Source organism: Salmo salar, chromosome ssa03 (assembly GCF_905237065.1).
Source record: "Salmo salar chromosome ssa03, Ssal_v3.1, whole genome shotgun sequence".
Lineage (NCBI taxonomy): Eukaryota > Metazoa > Chordata > Actinopteri > Salmoniformes > Salmonidae > Salmo > Salmo salar.
The window spans coordinates 17,048,044-17,068,950 of NC_059444.1; the positions used below are offsets into that span (position 1 = coordinate 17,048,044).

Consider the following 20,907-nt stretch of genomic DNA (forward strand, 5'->3'; position numbering starts at 1 on the left):
GTGTGCCCTACCTGCTCCTGGTGGTGTAACATCTGCTGGTACTGCTCTTTATTGATCTCCTCCAATCTCCCCCACAGCCAGTTACAGGCCTCCAGAATGGCTTGAGGACTGCGGCTGGACAGGGACAAAGAATCGACAATGTGCAGGATGAGACTTGGCTTTAGATTTGGGGATCGATTCATTCAAGAGAATCTACCCAATGAACTGATGTTAAGTCATGATCATCGGTTCATCATGATCACACACACACACACACACACACACACACACACACACACACACACACACACACACACACACACACACACACACACACACACACACCTGTGAGGCACAAAGGTCTCCAGAGCGGAGTCCATGTCCACTTTATTTCCGAACCGTCTGAACTTGGGGTCCTGGATGATCTTAAGTCCCTGTTTACCCCCAGTCTTCTTCTGGTCTGGTTTCGCTCCTGAGTCCAATCACATAATACCACAACATATAAATGACTTCATCAATACCAACACATTCAAGCATATCCTCAATACCAAAACACAATTTCTCTGACTGAGAAATTATAGCTGCCAAAAAAGGAACATTGGATAATGATAAATCAACAACACTAAATCAACAACACTTTTGCAATTTATCCTCCTTTATATGATGTTTCTGTTTCCATGGAGTCATTTGTTTCACATCAGACATGGACAAACTCCCACTGCGGTGGAGGTAGGTGCCTGTTTGACTGACTTGGCTCTACTTCTCATGCGAATCCATACACGGTCACTGTCTGGACAGGTGGAGCTCATGAGAAGAGGAGATGGTTACTCTTTTGAACAACCCTCTGACATAAGGTGTTTATAAATAAAAGGTGTACTCAGTGGACACCATAGCAAACCGTATTAAACATTTCGCAACGAAAACGAGAGTTTCTTATTGGACAAGTTCAGGTAATTAGGAAGGTCTCTCCACGTTTTGGCCTGCTTGCTTCCTTTTTGGTTCCTTGTGAATACACACCAGTTATTATAATGACACAGCAGATGTCATGAACAGAAAGATAAAAACAGTGCTGTACAGTGCTCAGTTGAATGCTCTCACCTTCTGTGAGCAGGGTCCTGAACTCCTCCACAGTGCTCTCGATTTTGACCTGGAAGAATTCCCACAGCTTGACCTTGGGGAACACCTGCTCCCACAAAACATTGCGGATCGCCTTAGAGAGGTAAAACACAAAAATAAAGGTTTAGGTCTTCACAATTTCATTAAGACAAACCGAACGAGGTGTTATGTATAAGGCCCTGTGGTTTTTCCTGACCACATCCGACATGACCAGGAAAACCTCTAGACCACCATTATAGTGCAGTTGCCAGGGTAAAACAATTAAGTAAGCTTTCCTTAAAGGTCCCAATGCAGCCATGTTTATCTCAATATCAAATCATTTCTGGATTACAATTAAGCACCTTACTGTGGTTGTTTTCATTAAAATGGTAAAAAAATAAAAGAATACCTTGTTAGAAAATATCAATTTCTCAAGTAAGAATTTTGCTAGGACTGTCTGGGAGTGGTCTGAGTGGAGAGGGGAAAACTGAAAACGATATGTTATTGGTAGAGAGATTTGTAACTCTTTCTTATTGGTCTATTGACAATTTTATTGCCTGGTGACCAAAACAGGCTGAAATTCCAGGCAGTCTCTTCAAACAGCTCTTACACTAAAAGGGGATTATCATCTTTTTCACAATTTTATTCCAACCTCAGTGTGGAAATGTATATAAAACACAGAAATATCTCATTTTTGACTGCACTGGGCCTTTAAGTTCCCGGTTTGAGGATTCCCTCCTGCTTATTCCCTCCTGATTCCAAGAATCCTCCAACTGGGATAAAAAAAAAAACATGGGAATTTTGGGAAGGTTGGAATTTCACAATCCTAGCTGAGAAAGTAAACCTCAGACACTCACATTGAGGTGCCCCTCGTTTTGGACCTGGGCGGGGAGGCCCATAGCAGCGTACTTAGCGTCAGCCATGTTGCAGGTCATGTGCCATATGGCCCGGTCCAGGACCCAGGCTGACCTCAGGTGGGGGGAGTTGACCAGGTTGTAGCCACACTCAGGATGCTCCTTGATCCACGGGCTGTTGGCGGCTGCACAGGCAGGGGAAGGGCACAAAGCAACAGTTACCACACTGAAATCCTCAGTTATGTCTTCCCTGTGGATCAGTTGGTAGAGCATGGTGTGTGCAACGCCAGCGTGGTGTGTGCAACGCCAGGGTTGTGGGTTCGATTCCCACAGGGGGCCAGTACAAAAAAAATGCAAGAATTGAAATTAAATGTATAAAATGTATGCATTCACTACTGTAAGTCGCTCTGGATAAGAGCGTCTGCTAAATGACTAAAATGTAAATGTAAATGTAATGGAGGACATTGAGGCCTTTGTCAAGGAATATTACAGAGGGGAATAGAGGTTCATTGATTCTATGCAGACACTCCCTGAGAACTATCAGTGGTAGGATAATCGTTGGGCACATGACCAAAATGGCAGCGGTATCTCTTCACTCAAATAAACCCTAGAGACATTTTGTTTTTTTGCATGAAAGATATTTTGTTTTTATGTAAACACTGAAAATGTTCACTTTTGATCTAGGTTATTTCTCAGATAATACACATTCTAACCATAGTGTGCGCCTGTTTATAATATGAGCACATATGACAGAAAAGGGGAACTCTAACATTGGTAACCATTTCAGAGTGTTACATCATATCACAGCAGCGCAGACCCATTGGTACATCATTGTAAGCCGCACTGACCACAGACCATAGAGTTCAGCAGGTTTCTGGACCTCAGTCAGCACATGGCCTTTAAGCTGCCATGGAGATAAGGTTTCTCTGACCATCTGACCTTTCACAATACTGGGTCTTGGCCATAGAGTGCTGCTCTCAAGACCTCCTCCTCTCCAAGCCTTACCTAGGTTTCTGAAGCAGGCTACCTACAATACACTGAACCTTATTACAGACACTTGCAAACCATAAAGGATACAACTGCCCTGAATAGAAACTAGTAGACAATAGAAAAACAACTCAACTACCTCCATGCAAACACCACACTCAAACACTGAAGACAAAAGAAACCACAGCTGAACCAATGGCAAGGAGACACTTTGACGCAGGTTCTATTCAAAACACATCTAATCAATAGGAGCTTGAGTCAGCGAAAGCATTCTCTCTTTTAGCTTAGCATGCTAGTCACATAGATTCTGCTTTGCAACAGCTTGGCTGCAGGGCTGCACACACACAGACTGGGTTCACCAGCAGCCATGACCAAGTGGTGCAGAATTATCTAGGGAGGGTATTTTTAACACGCCACTCATCTTTAAAGCTCGCTCTAGACTCGAGGACCATGACTCGGCATTATTTTAGAGAGTGTGGCCTTTTCCTAGTGACCTTTCCCTAGTCTACATTCAGTAAGAGACATGCAGTATGCAAACATTGGCTAGAGTGGGACTTTAAAAATGTTGTAGAAGTTATTTAAGGATATAAGACTGCTAAACTATGAATTGTGAGACCTGCCTGGCTCTTTGACAATGCTGGTACTTTTTCTCTGGACTTTGAGAGGAACTGCTTAGGTATGGCCTCACAGTTACTGACTGCGACGCAACATCTCTAACCTAATACACAGCTGTTGAAATGATCCTTCAACCAAACAGAGGGAGACACACACTCGCATAGGCACACGTTCACCCCACGTCCCACCTACACACGCACACCTGTGTGATTGTAGACCACGTCAGTGATACAGATCATATTCCACTCTTTCTTCAGCTTCTGCACCAACTCTCCCACTTCTGTCCAGGTGTAGTTCTTTCCCGGTGGTGAAAACTCTGGGTTCAGGCTTAGTTGGTCAGCTAGGGAGTAGCAGGACCTGGATATCCCTAGCGTCTGGAGTGGGGTGAAGTGGATCATGTTGTAGCCTGTGAAACAAACAAAATGCATTTGTTAATATCCAAGCATTGGAGCTAAATGTTCTCAGTTTACTTAGTTGATTAAGTTTCATACGAAAAACTCAGGGAATGGCATCCTCGCATGGCATGATATCTATGCTTTCCATTTCACTTTAATGCATGTACGTTTATTAGTACTACATACAGTATGCGTTTTGGAGCCAGCTTGTTAATGATTAAACTAACCCTCTTTCTATTGTCAAGTGAGGACAAGCCTGGGATATTGCAAAATGACAAGGTGAAAATGTAGTGTAAACATTGACTTGGGACCATGAACTAAACTGGTGTCCGTAGGTGACCTAAAACAAATTCTGTCAAACCTGTTAAATGGGATCCAAACTTCCTGGTGAGATGATGGACTTACAAGACAATTCTTTGCTCTTGATCCAGGAAAACTGCAGGCATAACACACCTAACACTGTACATCTAATTTAGTTGATGACTAGTTGATCATTTGAATCAGGTATTCTAGTCCTGGGTTGGAACAATTAAAGCCCTACACAGACTAGACAGCCAGGCAGGCTGGCATAAAGACGTCACCATTCTCTCTCACCAGACTCCTTGGCCACCCTCAGTCTGGCTGGCCAGTCATCCAGGTGTCCCAGGCATTTGGACAGGTAGGTCTGGATGGTGATACAGTCCAGATGGACGTGGTGGTTGTCAGCCCCGGCACGCAGCACTGGGTCCACCACTATGTAGCCACCGCCTGACTTCTCCTCATGGCTGGGGGGTGAAAACATGTAGAATATTTACTTATAGTGGTGATATCAAGCATTATATAAGGACAATAAATTATTATATGAAGACAATCGGGACAATATTCCAACTTGAACATACAACATGAAGCTATAGTTGCTCAGTGATGTTGTGGCTCATGTAGAAATGCAATATGAATACTGGTCTCTATTACAATAGTGCTTAACTCTCACCCGTGACCAAAGTAGTATTGGTATGATCCAGCGATCTGTAGGTCTAGGGTGCAAAACTTGTCAGAGTCGTCCTCTCTTCCCATGGGGTTGTGCCAGTCCAGGGCCTGGAAGGTGTGACGGTCAAAGTGTTTGCCCGGGGCAGGGTAGTTAGTGTGCACATGCACATGTTTCCCCTGGAGAGTAGGGCCCAGACGGAACTGGAGCTCAAAGCCTTAGATGAAACATATAGTACAAACAGGCCTGAGCTTACAATACATTTCTATGATTGTATGCTGCAAGGCACATGGATCAAGTTACGTCCCCCCTTTCGCCATGCTTTTGAACGCACCACTAACTGATTACAACCCGTTTCAACTAATATTTGCTACTCATTCTCCAAAAACGTGAGAAAGGAGATTTTGCACATCGCTATTAATGAACCAGCTACAAATTTGGGACCAGTTTCCCAGACACATATTTTGTCTAGTCCCGGACTAAAAAATAATCTTCAACTCTCCATTGAGCTTGCTTTTCAGTCTAGTACTTGGCTTAATCTGTGGAAACCACCCCTTAAATAAAATGAAAATAAAAATATGTTGACACTATTATGTTGATTTTGGCCATGCTGTTGGAAAACCACTACAGTGTCCGACATTTGGATGTCGCAGATGCACCTTCGCCGACTTCACTCCTCGACTTTCGTCTACAGTCTGTTGCTTACACCTTACTACTCAAATGAGCCCATTGTATATAATGACGATAGGGTTTTTGTCTCTGCCTAAAAATGGAAGACGTTGTTCCAAAGGCAGGAAAGGCAGGCAGTCTGCTTATCGGTCAGCTTAAAGGGGCAATCTGCAGTTGCTACATCAATATTTGTACTTATAAATAAATGAATGATGTACACCGAGTGTAAAAAAAAAATCCCTCAGCCTTTTATCGAAACAGTGGCGGGGAGTACGCTTTTGTTATTGTTTCATTTGCAGATTGTCCCTTGAAGCAGAATCGCTGTATTCCCACGTGGACAGGTTTTGACTGGAGTGGACCGGTTTCCAGTAAATTCTATAGCCATAAAGTCAAATTGGATTATATTGTAAAAATTCATGAAAACAAATATTTGCTTTTTGGTCTTAATTTAAGGTTAGGATTAGGCATAAGGTCAGCAGTGTGGTTAAGGTTAGGGTTAAAGGTATACTGCAAGATTTATCTACAGTACTTCCCCAGAGTCAGATGAACTGTCCCTGTGCAGTTTGAAGGAAGTTGCTAACTAATATTAGCGCAATGATTGGAAGTCCCAGTGGGTCAGAAGTTTACGTGCACTCAATTAGTATTTGGTAGCATTGCCTCTAAATTGATTAACTTGGGTCAAACGTTTCGGATAGCCTTCCACAGGCTTTCCACAATAAATTGGGTGAATTTTGGCCCATTCCTCCTGACAGAGCTGGTGTAACTGAGTCAGGTTTGTAGGCCTTCTTGCTCGCACACGCTTTTTCAGTTCTGCTCACAAATTTTCTATGGGATTGAGGTCAGGGCTTTGTGATGGCCACTCCAATACCTTGACTTTGTTGTCATTAATCTGCGAAACCACCCCTTAAAGTCTAGTTGCCATAGACCAGGGATGGGCGGCATATTCTTCTCTCCGCCACCATGGCAAAACGAGTAGAATTCCATGATATTAGTTAGAACATTTCAAAATCGCTCTGTCCCATGGCAAACTATGTACATCGCAGAAATGAACTCTAAAACTTAAAGTAGTTCTCTCCACTGTCAAGGGGGGGGGGGGGGGGCAACAAAATACTTCACTTAGGGCCCCCAAAAGGCTAGGGCCGGCTCTGACTGCATGTGTGGGTATGAATGTGGGTAGGTACGCACACCCGAGAGCCACTGTGGCCCCCTCCCGCGATGAGTTCAGATTTTTTGTGGTCCCCACCCCTTTAAAGTTGCCCATCCCTGCCCTAGACTATAAGTTATTGATAGATATAGGAATAACAATGAGTTGTCTGATCTCTGAAAATAGATTCTGCTGATAAGCTCAGCAGCAGCTGCCTTATCAAGTATGGTTGAGACTGCAACGCTGCAGTTGCTCAACTGGAGAAGTATACTGGATCTCCACTATTTCCTGTTGTTGCTGTGCAACTGTAGTTGTGGTTTATGAATATAATTTAGACAATGAACAAGATTATTCGATTCATCTAAACCAGAATCTCTTCTTAAGGAAGCAACCTATGTTGGCTTTGTCTCATAATAGTATCATGTTACCAGATATCATTGAATTAAAATTAATAATGGCTATTACTGATCATGTATAACGTGAGTGTTATCTAGAAAACGTTGATGCATTTGTATACTGGAAATCTTGGATGACCAACAGATGTCTGAGTTCATGCAATAATTTGGTCTATATTAAACTAAAAAGGCAACACTCTCACCTCACAAGAACAACAACAAAAAAAACTACAAAAGAACAAAATGTTCAAAAACAACAATACAGGGAGGGACATGCCTGTGTCTGCCTGCAACCACACTCCCCAGTCCCAATGGGCTATCTATAGAAACAGCACACTAGCAAATATTTCTACAGGTCTCATGTTTAAATACCACCTTAACTGTCACCTTATTCTTATTCTCAATGAATCAATACCATGGTAGCCTAAGGCATGCATAAAAAGGGAAGTCATGTCCAGGTACCTTGGTCCAGGCGGAAGAGTGTCCTTCCCAGCTGTTCCATATCGTTGAGGACCAGGACTCTGACTTGTTTTGCCTGGAGGGACATTTTGACTTTGCCTATATAAGTCGTCCTTTACTGTACAGGGGATGATGATATGGATTTTCTTTTTCCGAGAACCTCCTGTTGAAAAAAAATGTAATATGTCACCAGCCATCAACAACATATTTCAGCTGTCTAAAAATAGTTACATTTTAGCAGCCTATTGCAGTTTCTAACATAATATTGTTGACACGTTGTGACAGCTGAATGGTGTAGTTGAAATTGGACAACTGGATCCAGTTCTTAAAGATCAATGCATTTGGAATGTGATAATAGTCACTACAAAGGTGAAGTTCTTATAAGTGGATCTGTCACTTGACGCAATTGGCAGGCAGCCTTTTATTCAGAATTGGAAACCATGTAGCTAGCCAATGGCCCAGTTTAAATTCGGTCCATTATCAACTAAATTCGGCAGACCTAATTTTGAATCCTTTTCAGTTGTTCACTGCATGTATCCCACGGCTTCTCGCGTCCACAATGCGCGCATCACCAACACGCACTGTCAACAAACGCCCACTTGAAATTGTGCAGCGCATGAGTATCCATATTTAAATCATAACTCATTCTGGATAAGGTCCAGAATTCAGTCGCTTAAAAGGCCAACCAGGCTATTAAATACTCGATCTACCGTGTCCAGTCTCAGTCGGCCACTCACTAAAGTATAAGGACCAAGCAGACAACCACAAAGCTTGAATCCGCAAGATGCGAAAACTGTACACAAAAATATGTTGAAGCATTATGCGTAGCTTACAAACTATCAAAAATAAAAAGTTATGCACCTGTTACACCCAACTTTAAATACTCAACGCATCGTGAAAAGTTGCTTTCATGTAATTTGCAAAAATACAAAGTATCGGTATTTTTCCTGTATTGAAGAATAGGCTTGGCATCTGAGCAGGGGGGCGTATCAATTTTGCATCAACCTTTAAACCGACTACCGTACATTTACGAATATAAGAAACCTCTATTATCATACTTTCTTGTAGACAGGTGCAATACAAATCTTACCTGTTTGGCAACATTATGTGGTCTTATTACAGAGCACCATTCGACTGAAACACCAAATGTTGCAATATAATTCATTAAATAAGAAATGATACAAGATAAAATCGCGAACAGGATTGCGCTGCTTCTACATGAAGAGGACGTGTGTTAGGTAACATGTAGGATACATGACTGCACTGCAGAACTCAATAGAGTTCAGGCGCTATAAAGACCGTTCTCGATGGAGTAGTAAGGTGGAAAGCAGTCCGAGAAGATGTGACTGTAGACGAAATCCAAGGTGTGAAGTCGGGGAGATAGTTTTCCAACATGGCAGTGTTGCCATTGTTTCTAAAAAATATTCTTTATAATGTCGAAATAAACAAGTCTCCAACCCCCATATCACACACTCACAAACTGAAAATATATGTGTGTGTATCAACGGAGACTGCTGAGGGCAGGACAGCTCATAATAATGGCTGGAATGGAGTATAATGGAGTTAATGTAATGGTATCAAACACATGAAAACCATGTTTGATACCATTACATTCACTCCATGATACTCCATTCCGGCCATTATTATGAGCCGTCCTCCCCTCAGCAGCCTCCACCGGTGTATACTGTAGTATCAATTAGTGAGAGAGAGCCTCAAATATTACGTTCAATTGTACATATCCCCTTGATTCCTGATTGAATCTTCGGTAACGTCTTTGGTAACGTTCGCATGGGTCAAACAAAAACACCCTACTGATTAGTTGACAATCCAGCTTCCCACAATGCAGGTGATGGCTGCAGGATGAAGTTGGTGAAGAGCAACTGCAGAAATGTGCAGTCCACTACAGTCAAAACTGAATGACATTTGATCGCATGGTTTTTGTCAATTTCATGCAGTCTTCATGTAAGCGCAAGTCGGACAATTTTTATCCACATAACATTCTTTGACCACTGATTGTCACCAAATTGACAAAAGTGATCCGCTCTAACATTACTGTTTTCTATTTAATCATGTGGTATATATGTATTATTTTCTGCAGCTCATTTCACACTACAAGAGAATTTCCAATTTGACTCATATCTGTGGGCACATTGGAACGGATCACTTTTGTCAAGGCAGTCACCTCCTTTCAAAATGTGTTGCATTATGGGAATAGAAATTGTCCCGACTTCCACCTACATGTCAACTGCATCAACGTCATCCTGCAGCCATTGACTGAATTGTGGGAGGCTCTATTGTCAACCAATCATTAGGGTGTTTTTGTTTGACACCAAAACGTAACCAAAGATATGACTGAAACAAACTTTGCAGAGATTCATGTATAGTGGATACATACAAATTAATGTTATTTGAGGCTGTCTCATTGACTGTACATTGAACACATATTTTAGTATGTCAGTGTGTGATATGGGGGTTGAAGAGTTTTTCGACATTACAAAGAAAAACTTGAATAAACAACTGCAACACTGCCATGTTGCACTGAGCCTTGCTGTTGGAAAACCACATCAGTGTCTGACTTTCGCCTGTCGCAGATGCACCTCCCACTGACTTCTCTCCTCGACTTTTGTCTCCAGTCGGTTGTTTCAGCCTCACCACTCAAACGAGCCCTGTGTCATTATCTGATAAAGATGTACAGTTGAAGTCGTAAGTTTACATACACTTAGGTTGGAGTCATTAAAAAACTAGGTTTTCAACCACTCCACAAATGTCTTGTTAAACTATAGTTTTGGCAAGTCGGTTAGGACATCTACCTTGTGCATGACAAGTAATTTTCCAACTATTTTTTACGGACAGAATATTTCACTTATTATTCACTGTATCACAATTCCAGTGGACCAGAAGTCCACTGACTGTGCCTTTAAACAGCTTGGAAAATGCAAAATAATGTCATGGATTTAGAAGCTTCTGATAGGCTAATTGACATAATTTGAGTCAATTGGAGGTGTACCTGTGGATGTATTTCAAGGCCTACCTTCAAACTCAGTGCCTCTGCTTGACATCATGGGAAAATCAAAAGAAATCAGCCAAACACTCAGAAAAAAAATATTGTAGACCTCCACAAGTCTGGTTCATCCTTGGGAGCAATTTCCAAACGCTTCATCTGTACAAACAATAGTACGCAAGTATAAACACCATGGGACCACGCAGCCGTCATACCGCTCAGGAAGGAGACGCGTTCTGTCTCCTAGAGATGAACGTACTTTGGTGCAAAAAGTGCAAATCAATCCCAGAACAGCAAAGGACCTTGTGAAGATGCTGGAGTTTACAGGTACAAAAGTATCTATATCCACAGCAAAAAAACTCCTATATCGACATAACCTGAAAGGCCGCTCAGCAAGGAAGAAGCCACTGCTCCAAAACCGCCATAAAAAAGCCAGACTACGGTTTGCAATTGCACATGGGGACAATGATCGTACTTTTTGGAGAAATGTCCTCTGGTCTGATGAAACAAAAATATAACTATTTGGCCATAATGACCATTGTTATGTTTGGAGGAAAAAGGGGGAGGCTTGCAAGCCGAAGAACACTATCCCAACCGTGAAGCACGGGGGTGGCAGCATCATGTTGTGGGGGTGCTTTGCTGCAGGAGGGACTGGTGCACTTCACAAAATAGATGGCTTCATGAGGATGGAAAATTGTGGATATACTGAAGCAAAATCTCAAGACATCAGTCAGGAAGTTAAAGCTTGGTCGCAAATGGGTCTTCCAAATGGACAATGACCCCAAGCATACTTCCAAAGTTGTGGCAAAATGGCTTAAGGACAACAAAGTCAAGGTATTGGAGTGGCCATCACAAAGCCCTGACCTCAATCCCATAGACTATTTGTGGGCAGAACTGAAAAAGCGTGTGCGAGCAAGGAGGCCTACAAACCTGACTCAGTTACACCAGCTCTGTCACGAGGAATGGGCCAAAATTCACCCAACTTGTGGGAAGCTTGTGGAAGGCTACCCGACACGTTTGACCCAAGTTAAACAATTTAAAGGCAATGCTACCAAATACTAATTGAGTGTATGTAAACTTCTGTCCCACTGGGAATGTGATGACAGAAATAAAAGCTGAAATCATTCTCTCTACTATTATTCTGACATTTCACATTTTTAAAATAAAGTGGTGATCCTAACTGACCTAAAACAGGGAATTTTTACTAGGATTAAATGTCAGGAATTGTGAAAAACTGAGTTTAAAATGTATTTGGCTAAGGTGTATGTAAACTTCCGACATCAACTGTATGTAATCATAGGAAAAAATGTCCTAGCCCCACATAAACCATATAATAAAACACTAACATCCCATGTTATTTTAGCATTCCATATTTCTACTCATACTCAGTGTGTCGACTAATAGTTTCAACTGAAAATATCATTATCAATACAGGATAGGCAAAATATGTTTTTATGTATCAGATCGATACAAAACAATAAGAACCAAGTAAAAAAAGTGTTATTTACACTGGAATTGTATGATTATTCAGTGCATTGATTTGTGTACAATCATTTCTTATTACATGTATTATAAACATCGAAAGTGTTATGCATTACAGTGTAGTGTTATGATTGGATGAATACAGGTATTTTGATACTTGAATACTGAGTGTGCGTAATACAGGATTATATGTTTTATAGGCAGCATAGGCTTTGACACTTCGTATCGTATACAGATCGTACTATGTAGAAGACTACCAGTCTTCTACATGAATATCTTCATCTGCTTCTTGTCCAAACTGAATAATGAATGTGTATAGTTGAATATAGGCAGATGTGTTATGTTATAGGTTATTAAGGTTTGACACTTCGTGAAAATATGTTATTGTGGTGTGCACCAGTCTTCTACATGAATATCTTATTCTGCTTCTTGTTCAGGCTGCTGGGCGAGATCAGAGCTTCCAGGCTCATGCCAGCGTACAGGGGCTGGTTCCGATTTCTCCTGAACACCAAGGCGACTCGCACCACCAGGAGCACACAGGAAACCACCAAGAGTACAACTGGAAGTGATAGAAGACAAAGATAAATAGGATAATTTTACTCTAACATGTATATTAGTTTCTAATATGATTTACAGAGAATAGAGAGGGAGGTTCTAAAACGTTTAAGTGTTTCACATGAAGAGATTTGAGCCCAGTCCAAAATGCAGCTAGACATTTCTTGTAGATCTGAAAGAATCTGTTGGGTCTAAGCAATATGGTGGGAACTCCATTTAGCCTATCACATCTCGTGGAGCTATTGCTAACCCCCATCCAAACCCTTCAGATCTACAATATGTTTTCAGGTTTAGGAGGTAAGGGTTGATGTTGCACTTGGTAATAGATCTCTAGTCTGAGAGATGAGGCCTACTCACCCATGAAGATAGCGTTTGCGCTTGGTGCTGCAGGGTCATAGTGCTTGAACACATTCCCAACCAGAGCAATTATTACCACAGGGTAAATAGTCAGGATATACCTCACATGCTGATCCAGCAGGAAGTTCTCAATTCCAAACCTACAATAAACACATTACGATTACATTGAAAGTGTGTGGCTGTGTGCCCAAATGCGCTGAGAGTCTAATTTACATTGGTAACTTCTATATAATTAACAAATAAAATATATGCATCGAGTGAGATTGGATCAAATGCCCAAAAATGTAATCAAAAGACGATGAGCCTGATTCTCATAAGACAGACTTTGTTAAACTGTGCTTACCATCCGATCACCAGCACCAGTAGGATACAGAGAGACACGGTGGCTGCAGTGCTCTTTGCCACTCCAGAGAGGTCCAACACCAGGGTGAAGTTGATCAGAGTGGCGATGGTTGTCCATGTGGTATACAGGGCAATGCCATTCTGCACCTAAGACTTAAGAAAACATTACTTGGAGTATATGACTGTAGAATTCCTCATAAAAGGAGGGATAGAGCAACTGAAAAAGTGGATTACCTAAGATGGTTAGGGAAAATACATTACAATAGAATGATTATGTAAAGTAAAATGCATTCGGATGGCCAGAGCTGTATGTGCTTTAGCAAACTAATCTTAAGGGGTATGAAAGTATTCATAGCCCTCGACTTATTCCACATTTTGTTGTGTTACAGCCTGAATTCAAAAATTGTTTTATTTTTCCTCAACCTACTACACACAATACCACATAATGCCAAAGTAAAGACATGTTTTTAGAAATGTTTGCAAATGTATTGAAAATGAAATCTCACACCAGGGTCAATACAAGTTAGAATCACCTTTGGCAGCGATTACAGTTGTGAGTCTTTATAAGCTTTCCACACCTGGATTGTGCAACATTTGCCCATTATTCTTTTCAAAATTCTTCAAGCTCTGTCAAATTGGTATTTTCAGGTATTGCCATAGTTTTAACTTAAATCCCCTTGAAAATCGAACTAAGCCACACAGGAACATTCACCGTGTTCTTGGTAATCAACTCCAGTGTAGATTAGGCCTTGTGTTTTAGGTTATTGTCCTGCTGAAAGATTCATCTCCCAGTGTCTGGTGGAAAGCAAACTGAACCAGGTTTTCCTCTAGGATTTTGCCTGTGCTTAGCTCCAATCAGTTTACTTTTTATCCGGACTCCCCAGTCCGTAACAATTACAAGCATAGCCATAACATGATGCAGCCACCACTATGCTTGAAAATAGAGAGTGGTACTCAGTAATGTGTTGTATTGGATTTGCCCCAAACATAACACTTTGTATTCAGAACAAAAAGTTATTTGCTTGGACACATTTTTTGCAGCAATAGTTTCACACCTTGTTGCAAATAGGATGCATGTTTTGGAATATGTTTATTCTGTAAAGGCTTCCTTCTTTTCACTCTGTCAATTAGGTTAGTTTTGTAGTTTAACTACAATATTCTTGATCTATCCTCAGTTTTGTCCTAACACAGCCATTAAACTCTTAACTGTTTTAAAGTCACCATTGGCATCATGGTGAAATCCCAGAGTGGTTTCCTTCCTCTCCGGCAATTGAGTTAGAAAGGACGCCTGTATCTTTGTAGTGACTGGGTGTATTGATATACCATCCAAAGTGTAATTAATAACTTCACCATACTCAAAGGGATGTTCAAAGTCTGCCGACATTAACATTAAAAAAAATGTAATGACAAACACTATTATTGAGTCCTTGCTATTTATCTGACTTGTTAAGCAAAGTTGTACTCCTGAACTTAATTAGGCTTGTCATAACAAAGGGTTTGAATACGTAATGACTCATTTTAGCTTTTCATTTTTAATTAATTTGTAATAATTTATGAAAATATAATTCCACTTTTACATTATGGGGTAGTATGTAGGCCAGCGACAAAAATCTCAATTTAATCAATTTTAAATTTCAGGCTGTAACATGAGAAAATGTAGAAAAAGTCAAGGAGTGTGAATACTTCGAAGGGACTGTGATAGGTTCTGACTTCTAAACTTGAAATATTGTTAATCATCAGGTATCCTATGGAAAGGAGAAGGGCAACAGTCTGGTTTCTACACCAGAAGTTAATGATTATCTGTAGGAGGAATGTATATGGTTGTGGTCACTGATAAGGGTGGAGAGCTGTGGATTAGTGTGGAATGGGGGCCGAGGTCAGGTCACATTAAAGGAGAAGGAACAGTTTATTACCCGCATCACTTACATCTTTATTGCTAGGCAGGAAGTTAATGTTTAAAGGGAAGGAGGAGACTTAACCCAAATTGGGGTGGGTGGAAGATTATACACCATAGCCAAATGTATTTAAACTCAGTTTTTCACAATTCCTGACATTTAATCCTACTAAAAATTCCCTGTCTTAGGTCAGTTAGGATCACCACTTTATTTTAAGAATGTGAAATGTCAGAATAATAGTAGAGAAAATGATTTATTTCAGCTTTTATTTCTTTCACATTCCCAGTGGGTCAGAAGTTTACACACTCTCAATTAGTATTTGGCCTTTAAATTGTTTAACTTGGGTCAAATGTTTCAGGTAGCTTCCCACAAGCTTCACACAATAAGTTGGGTGAATTTTGGCCCATTCCTCCTGACAGAGCTGGTGGAACTGAGTCAGGTTGCTAGGCCTCCTTGCTCACACACGCTTTTTCAGTTCTGCCCACAAATTGTCTATGGGATTGAGGTCAGGGCTTTGTGATGGCCACTCCAATACCTTGACTTTGTTGTCCTTAAGCCATTTTGCCACAACTTTGGAAGTATGCTTGGGGTCATTGTCCATTTGGAAGACCCATTTGCGTCGAAGCTTTAACTTCCTTACTGATGTCTTGAGATGTTGCTTCAATATATCCACAATTTTCCTGCCTCATGACGCCATCGATTTTGTGAAATGCACCAGTCCCTCCTGCAGCAAAGCACCCCCACAACATGATGCTGCCACCCTCGTGCTTCACGGTTGGGATGGTGTTCTTCGGCTTGCAAGCCTCCCCCTTTTTCCTCCTAACATTACAATGGTCATTATGGCCAAACAGTTCTATTTTTGTTTCATCAGACCAGAGGACATTTCTCCAAAAAGTACAATCTTTTGTCCCCATGTGCAGTTGCAAACCGTAGTCTGGCTTTTTTATGGAGGTTTTGGAGCAGTGGCTTCTTCCTTGCTGAGTGGCCTTTCAGGCTATGTCGATATAGGACTCGTTTTACTGTGGATATAGATACTTTTGTACCCGTTTCCTCCAGCATCTTCACAAGGTCCTTTGCTGTTGTTCTGGGATTGATTTGCACTTTTTGCACCAAAGTACATTCATCTCTAGGATACAGAACGCGTCTCCTTCCTGAGTGATATGACAGCTGCGTGGTCCCATGGTGTTTATACTTGCGTACTATTGTTTTTACAGATGAATGTGGTACCTTCAGGCATTTGGAAATTGCTCCTAAGGATGAACCATACTTGTGGAGGTCTCCAATGTCTTTTCTGAGGTCTTGGCTGATTTCTTTTGATTTTCCCATGATGTCAATCAAAGAGACACTGAGTTTGAAGGTAGGCCTTGAAATACATCCACAGGTACACCTCCAATTGACTCAAATTATGTCAATTAGCCTATCAGAAGCTTCTAAAGCCATGACATCATTTTCTGGAATTTTCCAAGCTTTTTAAAGGCAGAGTCAACTTAATGTATGTAAACTTCTGACTCCCCGGAATTGTGATACAGTGAATTATAAGTGAAATAATTTGTCTGTAAACAATTGTTGAAAAATTACTTGTGTCATGCACAAAGTAGATGTCCTAACCGACTTGCCAAAACTATAGTTTGTTAACAAGAAATTTGTGGAGTGGTTGCAAAACGAGTTTTAATGACTCCAACCTATGTAAACGTCCGACTTCAACTGTACGCACACGCTGGTGGGAACATGTCTTTGTGTCTTCAGCGGTCTGACCCATTTGGTGAATAAACTTGGTTTTAGCTTTTATAGTTGTCTGTCCGTTTTTACCCTGTTATTTAGAACCCGACAACTGTAAGTGTTGCCATAAAACTAAATGGGATGAATGAATCCTATGAAAAACAATACTCCGACTGGAGTTGGCTAAAGCACATCTGTGACCATGCTACAATCATGAGGATGGTGTGAGTTTAACAACTAACTCAATTAAGCCTCAAATTAAACTCACCAGCACCCGGATGCACCAAAGATCACGAGGATGGTTCTGGCTGAGCCAGGCTCCATAAACACTCAGCCCATAGCAGGAGAAAAAGATCATAGAGTAGTTGGTGAGAGCAATGATCCCCAGTAGAATCAACGCAGCAGTCATCTGCCTGTAAGGAACAGTAAAAAAATACCACTCTCATTGATCCACCTTGGTGTTTTGAGCAGACAATTTTTTTTCACCTTCATTTAACCAGGTAGGCTAGCTGAGAACAAGTTCTCATTTACAACTGCGACCTGGCCAAGATAAAGCAAAGCAGTTCGACACATACAACAACAGAGTTGCACATGGAATAAACCAATATACAGTCAATAATACAGTAGAAAAAATCTATATACAGTTTTGTGCAAATGAGGTAGGATAAGGGAGGTAAGGCAATAAATAGGCCATGGTGGCAAAGTAATTACAATATAGCAATTAAACACTGGAATGGTAGATGTGCAGAAGATGAATGTGCAAGTAGAGATACTGGGGTGCAAAGGAGCAAGATAAATAAATAAATACCGTATGGGGATGAGGTAGTTGGATGGGCTATTTACAGATGGGCTATGTACAGGTGCAGTGATCTGTGAGCTGCTCTGACAGCTGGTACTTAAAGCTAGTGAGGGAGATATGACTCTCCAGCTTCAGTGATTTTTGCAGTTTGTTCCAGTCATTAGCAGCAGAGAACTGGAAGGTAAAGCGGCCATAGGAAGAATTGGCTTTGGAGGTGACCAGTGAGATATACCTGCTGGAGCACGTGCTACGGTTGGGTGCTGCTATGGTGACCAGTGAGCTGAGATAAGGCGGGGCTTTACCTAGCAGCGACTTGTAGATGACCTGGAGCCAGTGGGTTTGGCTTCGAGTATGAAGCGAGGGCCATCCAACGAGAGCATACAGGTCGCAGTGGTGGGTAGTATATGGGGTTTTGGTGACAAAATGGATGGCACTGTGATAGACTGCATCCAATTTGCTGAGTAGAGTGTTGGAGGCTATTTTGTAAATTACATCGCCAAAGTCGAGGATCGGTAGGATAGTCAGTTTTACGAGGGTATGTTTGGCAGCATGAGTGAAGGATGCTTTGTTGCGAAATAGGAAGCCGATTCTATATTTAATTTTGGATTGGAGATGCTTAATATGAGTCTGGAAGGAGAGTTTACAGTCTAACCAGACACCTTGGTATATGCAGTTGTCCACATATTCTAAGAAGTCAGAACCATCCAGAGTAGTGATGCTGGACAGGCGGGCAGGTGCGCGCAGCGATCGGTTGCATTTAAGAGCAGTTGGAGGCCACGGAAGGAGAGTTGTATGGCATTGAAGCTCGTCTGGAGGTTAGTTAACACAGTGTCCAAAGAAGGGCCAGAGGTATACAGAATTCCTGTCCTACAATCTATAGGCCTGGTAATTATCATAGCATGATAGAGACCCACAAAAATACGATGAATCTCAATGGGTCTAATTATATATACCTTGTGTAGTAACATTGTATTCATACATTAAGTATTTCTATTTTAATTGTAAAGCAAAGAAGTTAAGGGGGGAAAAGCTAGGCCTATGTGGTTCAACTTCTCTCACTGTTCTCTACAGACTGGCAGAGGCACACAGTGTGGGTAGGTGTGGTATGGTTATAGTAACACCTTGAATACACCGTCCACATTACGTGTGCGAGCATTGCAAAATACATTTACACAGATGTTATTCAATAATTTCAACCAAACTTAACACGTGTCACAGTGTCTGTGTAGCGTAGCCAGGTGGTAAATATAACTTGGTTCTATTTAAGTTGCTCGACGGGCTGCAAATGCCCTCCTTATTGGTTATCAGGAAGATACAAACCCCTTTGGATGACAAAGACAAACGAGGAGTGATTCATCAGAGATAATTAACAAAAAACGAACTAAGTTTCCCTTTTATCTGTGGATTAATCATCTGAGTACAGAAACATAATTTTGTATGAATCTGGGTAAAAATTCTACAAAGAACCAGCTATAAAGAGGAACATATGCACGTCAGGTTAAAGAACCCAATGTTAATCTCCCAAAACAAACGAGCTAGCAACATGCATGTTTCAACCTGCCTGGAAATAAATATATTGATCTTGATATTTTAACCTACATGTAATGATTGCGCCTGGTGGAGATAGACAAAATGATCACGCGAACATTGGTGCGGGGCTGGTCTAGCTAAGGTGGAAGTGGAGATGCTGTATTTTGCTTCCACCCGTCCACTTAAATCAGGTTAGTCAGGCAACAGGAACTCATTGGTTTAGGTGTTAAAAGACTGTTACGCACTCTTGAACCCATAGGACAAGCCAGGTCATGTTGAAGGCCATGTTGACTATCCAGGACAAGTAGAAACCGTACAGCAGCACAGAGAGGGTCCAGCTCCTGAGGAATTGAAAATAAAGTTGGTATCAGAACAAACATTCTACTGTAGCTTTTTTAAAATATTTTATTTAAATTAACCTTTCTTTAACTAGACAAGTCAGTTAAGAGCAAATTCTTATTTACAATGACGGCGCTGGGCCAATTGTGCACCACCCTATGGGATTCCCAATGATGGCCGGTTGTGCTGCAATACCTACATAACTATACATCTAATACATGAATTACTGCATTTCACTGTCTACGTGTTGATACTACAGCAGAAGGATGGTGTCCTAAAATAATAGAATACTATAGAATAGTAGCCTAAAAGATAGATGGCTGCATGGTTGAGCTATTGATTGATTGACTGATATAGGTAGGTGAATAATTGTGTCTGTACCCTCTGTAGAGGAAGGAGATGACATAGATGAGCATGAGAGACAGCCAGGTGTAGATGAGCCCCCAGATAGAAAAGGTCCATCCGGCCGGAGTTATGTCGGTTTCATACTTCTTGGAAATGTTCCCTGTACTCGAATGGAATGGTCCTAGGAGAGAGGAGATTGCAAAACAAGTACAGCATAACTGTTGGGGAAACTACAGTGTTGCATCAGTCACTTATGTAGTCTCAAGCACCAGACTTCCTCCCCTGAGGACAAGGTTGTAATTGACTTTGTGTAATAGGGTGGGTTCTGCATGTCCCTTGTTGAACATAGAGCTAGGAACTTTTAAAGCTTCTACTTAAGAATAGAATAATGTGCAGCTGTGACGCCAATAAAACATTATTTCCTGTCCTACAGTTTAGTATTAAAAGCCATATAGGAAGCGCTACACAGTTAAAACATAGCAAGTTACACAACACTGCGTTCACATGAGTTAGCGTTAGGTAAGTTACATGAAACTCACCCTTTCCAGCGCCTGCCAAAGCATTAATTGCTAAAGCAGAAATGTAGATCAGCACAGACAGTGCAATGACCACAATACGAGGAAGGCTTCTATCTTCCATTATTTTTAACTACACCAGCTACAATGTATCTAGAGAACTGGCTAGTCTAGTCGATAGCTGATCATGAAAGTCCAACCCGGATGGAGTTTGGTAGGGTAACAATATAAGGAGTGTAAACAATCTTCTTCGCGAATTTCTTGCCTGCTGCATGTCCACTGTCAACAATAGGCATAGCACCACCTGCTGTGCAGGAGAAGCCTAAACAAAAACTAAAAACTAAACTGGAATGGTTGTCTTATTTTCACTGTCCGTGTGTGAAATGATAAATCCCCAAATAATATGAGAAAACATTTTTGGTGTTATCAAATCAAAGAACACGCTGATTTGCTTTATTCGGCCAAGTAGTTG

At 41.2% G+C, this 20,907-nt stretch overlaps 2 protein-coding genes across 4 annotated transcripts in view; both read right to left on the reverse strand.

The window, feature by feature from the left end:
* LOC106599117 (glycogen debranching enzyme-like) overlaps window positions 1-8,572 on the reverse strand; it is a 31,511-nt gene extending 22,939 nt beyond the window's left edge. For 2 of the 3 annotated variants that reach the window (XM_014190191.2, XM_014190188.2), the window contains exons 1-9: window positions 8,418-8,572; window positions 7,560-7,719; window positions 4,896-5,106; window positions 4,520-4,689; window positions 3,733-3,936; window positions 1,932-2,113; window positions 1,078-1,189; window positions 325-451; window positions 12-114 (exon numbers count right to left, since the gene is read on the reverse strand). In XM_014190191.2, coding sequence (XP_014045666.1) covers window positions 12-114; window positions 325-451; window positions 1,078-1,189; window positions 1,932-2,113; window positions 3,733-3,936; window positions 4,520-4,689; window positions 4,896-5,106; window positions 7,560-7,644 — 1,194 coding nt within the window. In that variant the 5' untranslated portion in view covers window positions 7,645-7,719; window positions 8,418-8,572. Of the gene's footprint in view, window positions 1-11; window positions 115-324; window positions 452-1,077; window positions 1,190-1,931; window positions 2,114-3,732; window positions 3,937-4,519; window positions 4,690-4,895; window positions 5,107-7,559; window positions 7,720-8,055; window positions 8,280-8,417 lie in introns of those variants that run through there. The other variant, XM_045714577.1, reaches the window with a different exon arrangement.
* Window positions 8,573-11,993: 3,421 nt separating this feature from the next.
* LOC106599119 (uncharacterized) lies at window positions 11,994-20,753 on the reverse strand. Its single transcript, XM_014190192.2, has 7 exons — window positions 20,460-20,753; window positions 19,957-20,101; window positions 19,482-19,577; window positions 17,176-17,320; window positions 13,295-13,440; window positions 12,952-13,091; window positions 11,994-12,598 (listed from the first exon to the last, which is right to left on the reverse strand). The coding sequence occupies exons 1-7, from the start codon at window positions 20,557-20,559 to the stop codon at window positions 12,444-12,446; spliced, it is 927 nt and encodes a 308-aa protein (XP_014045667.1). The 5' UTR covers window positions 20,560-20,753; the 3' UTR covers window positions 11,994-12,443.
* Window positions 20,754-20,907: the final 154 nt, after the last annotated feature.

Coding starts and splice junctions, on each gene's coding strand:
- LOC106599119 (XM_014190192.2), bottom strand. CDS start 20,559: ATGGAAGATAGAAGCCTTCCTCGTATTGTGGTCATTGCACTGTCTGTG. Junction 19,578..19,956: donor ATCTCCTTCCTCTACAGAGG/GTACAGACACAA, acceptor TCAATTCCTCAG/GAGCTGGACCCTCTCTGTGC. Junction 13,441..17,175: donor TTTGGTGCATCCGGGTGCTG/GTGAGTTTAATT, acceptor CTTAAGTCTTAG/GTGCAGAATGGCATTGCCCT.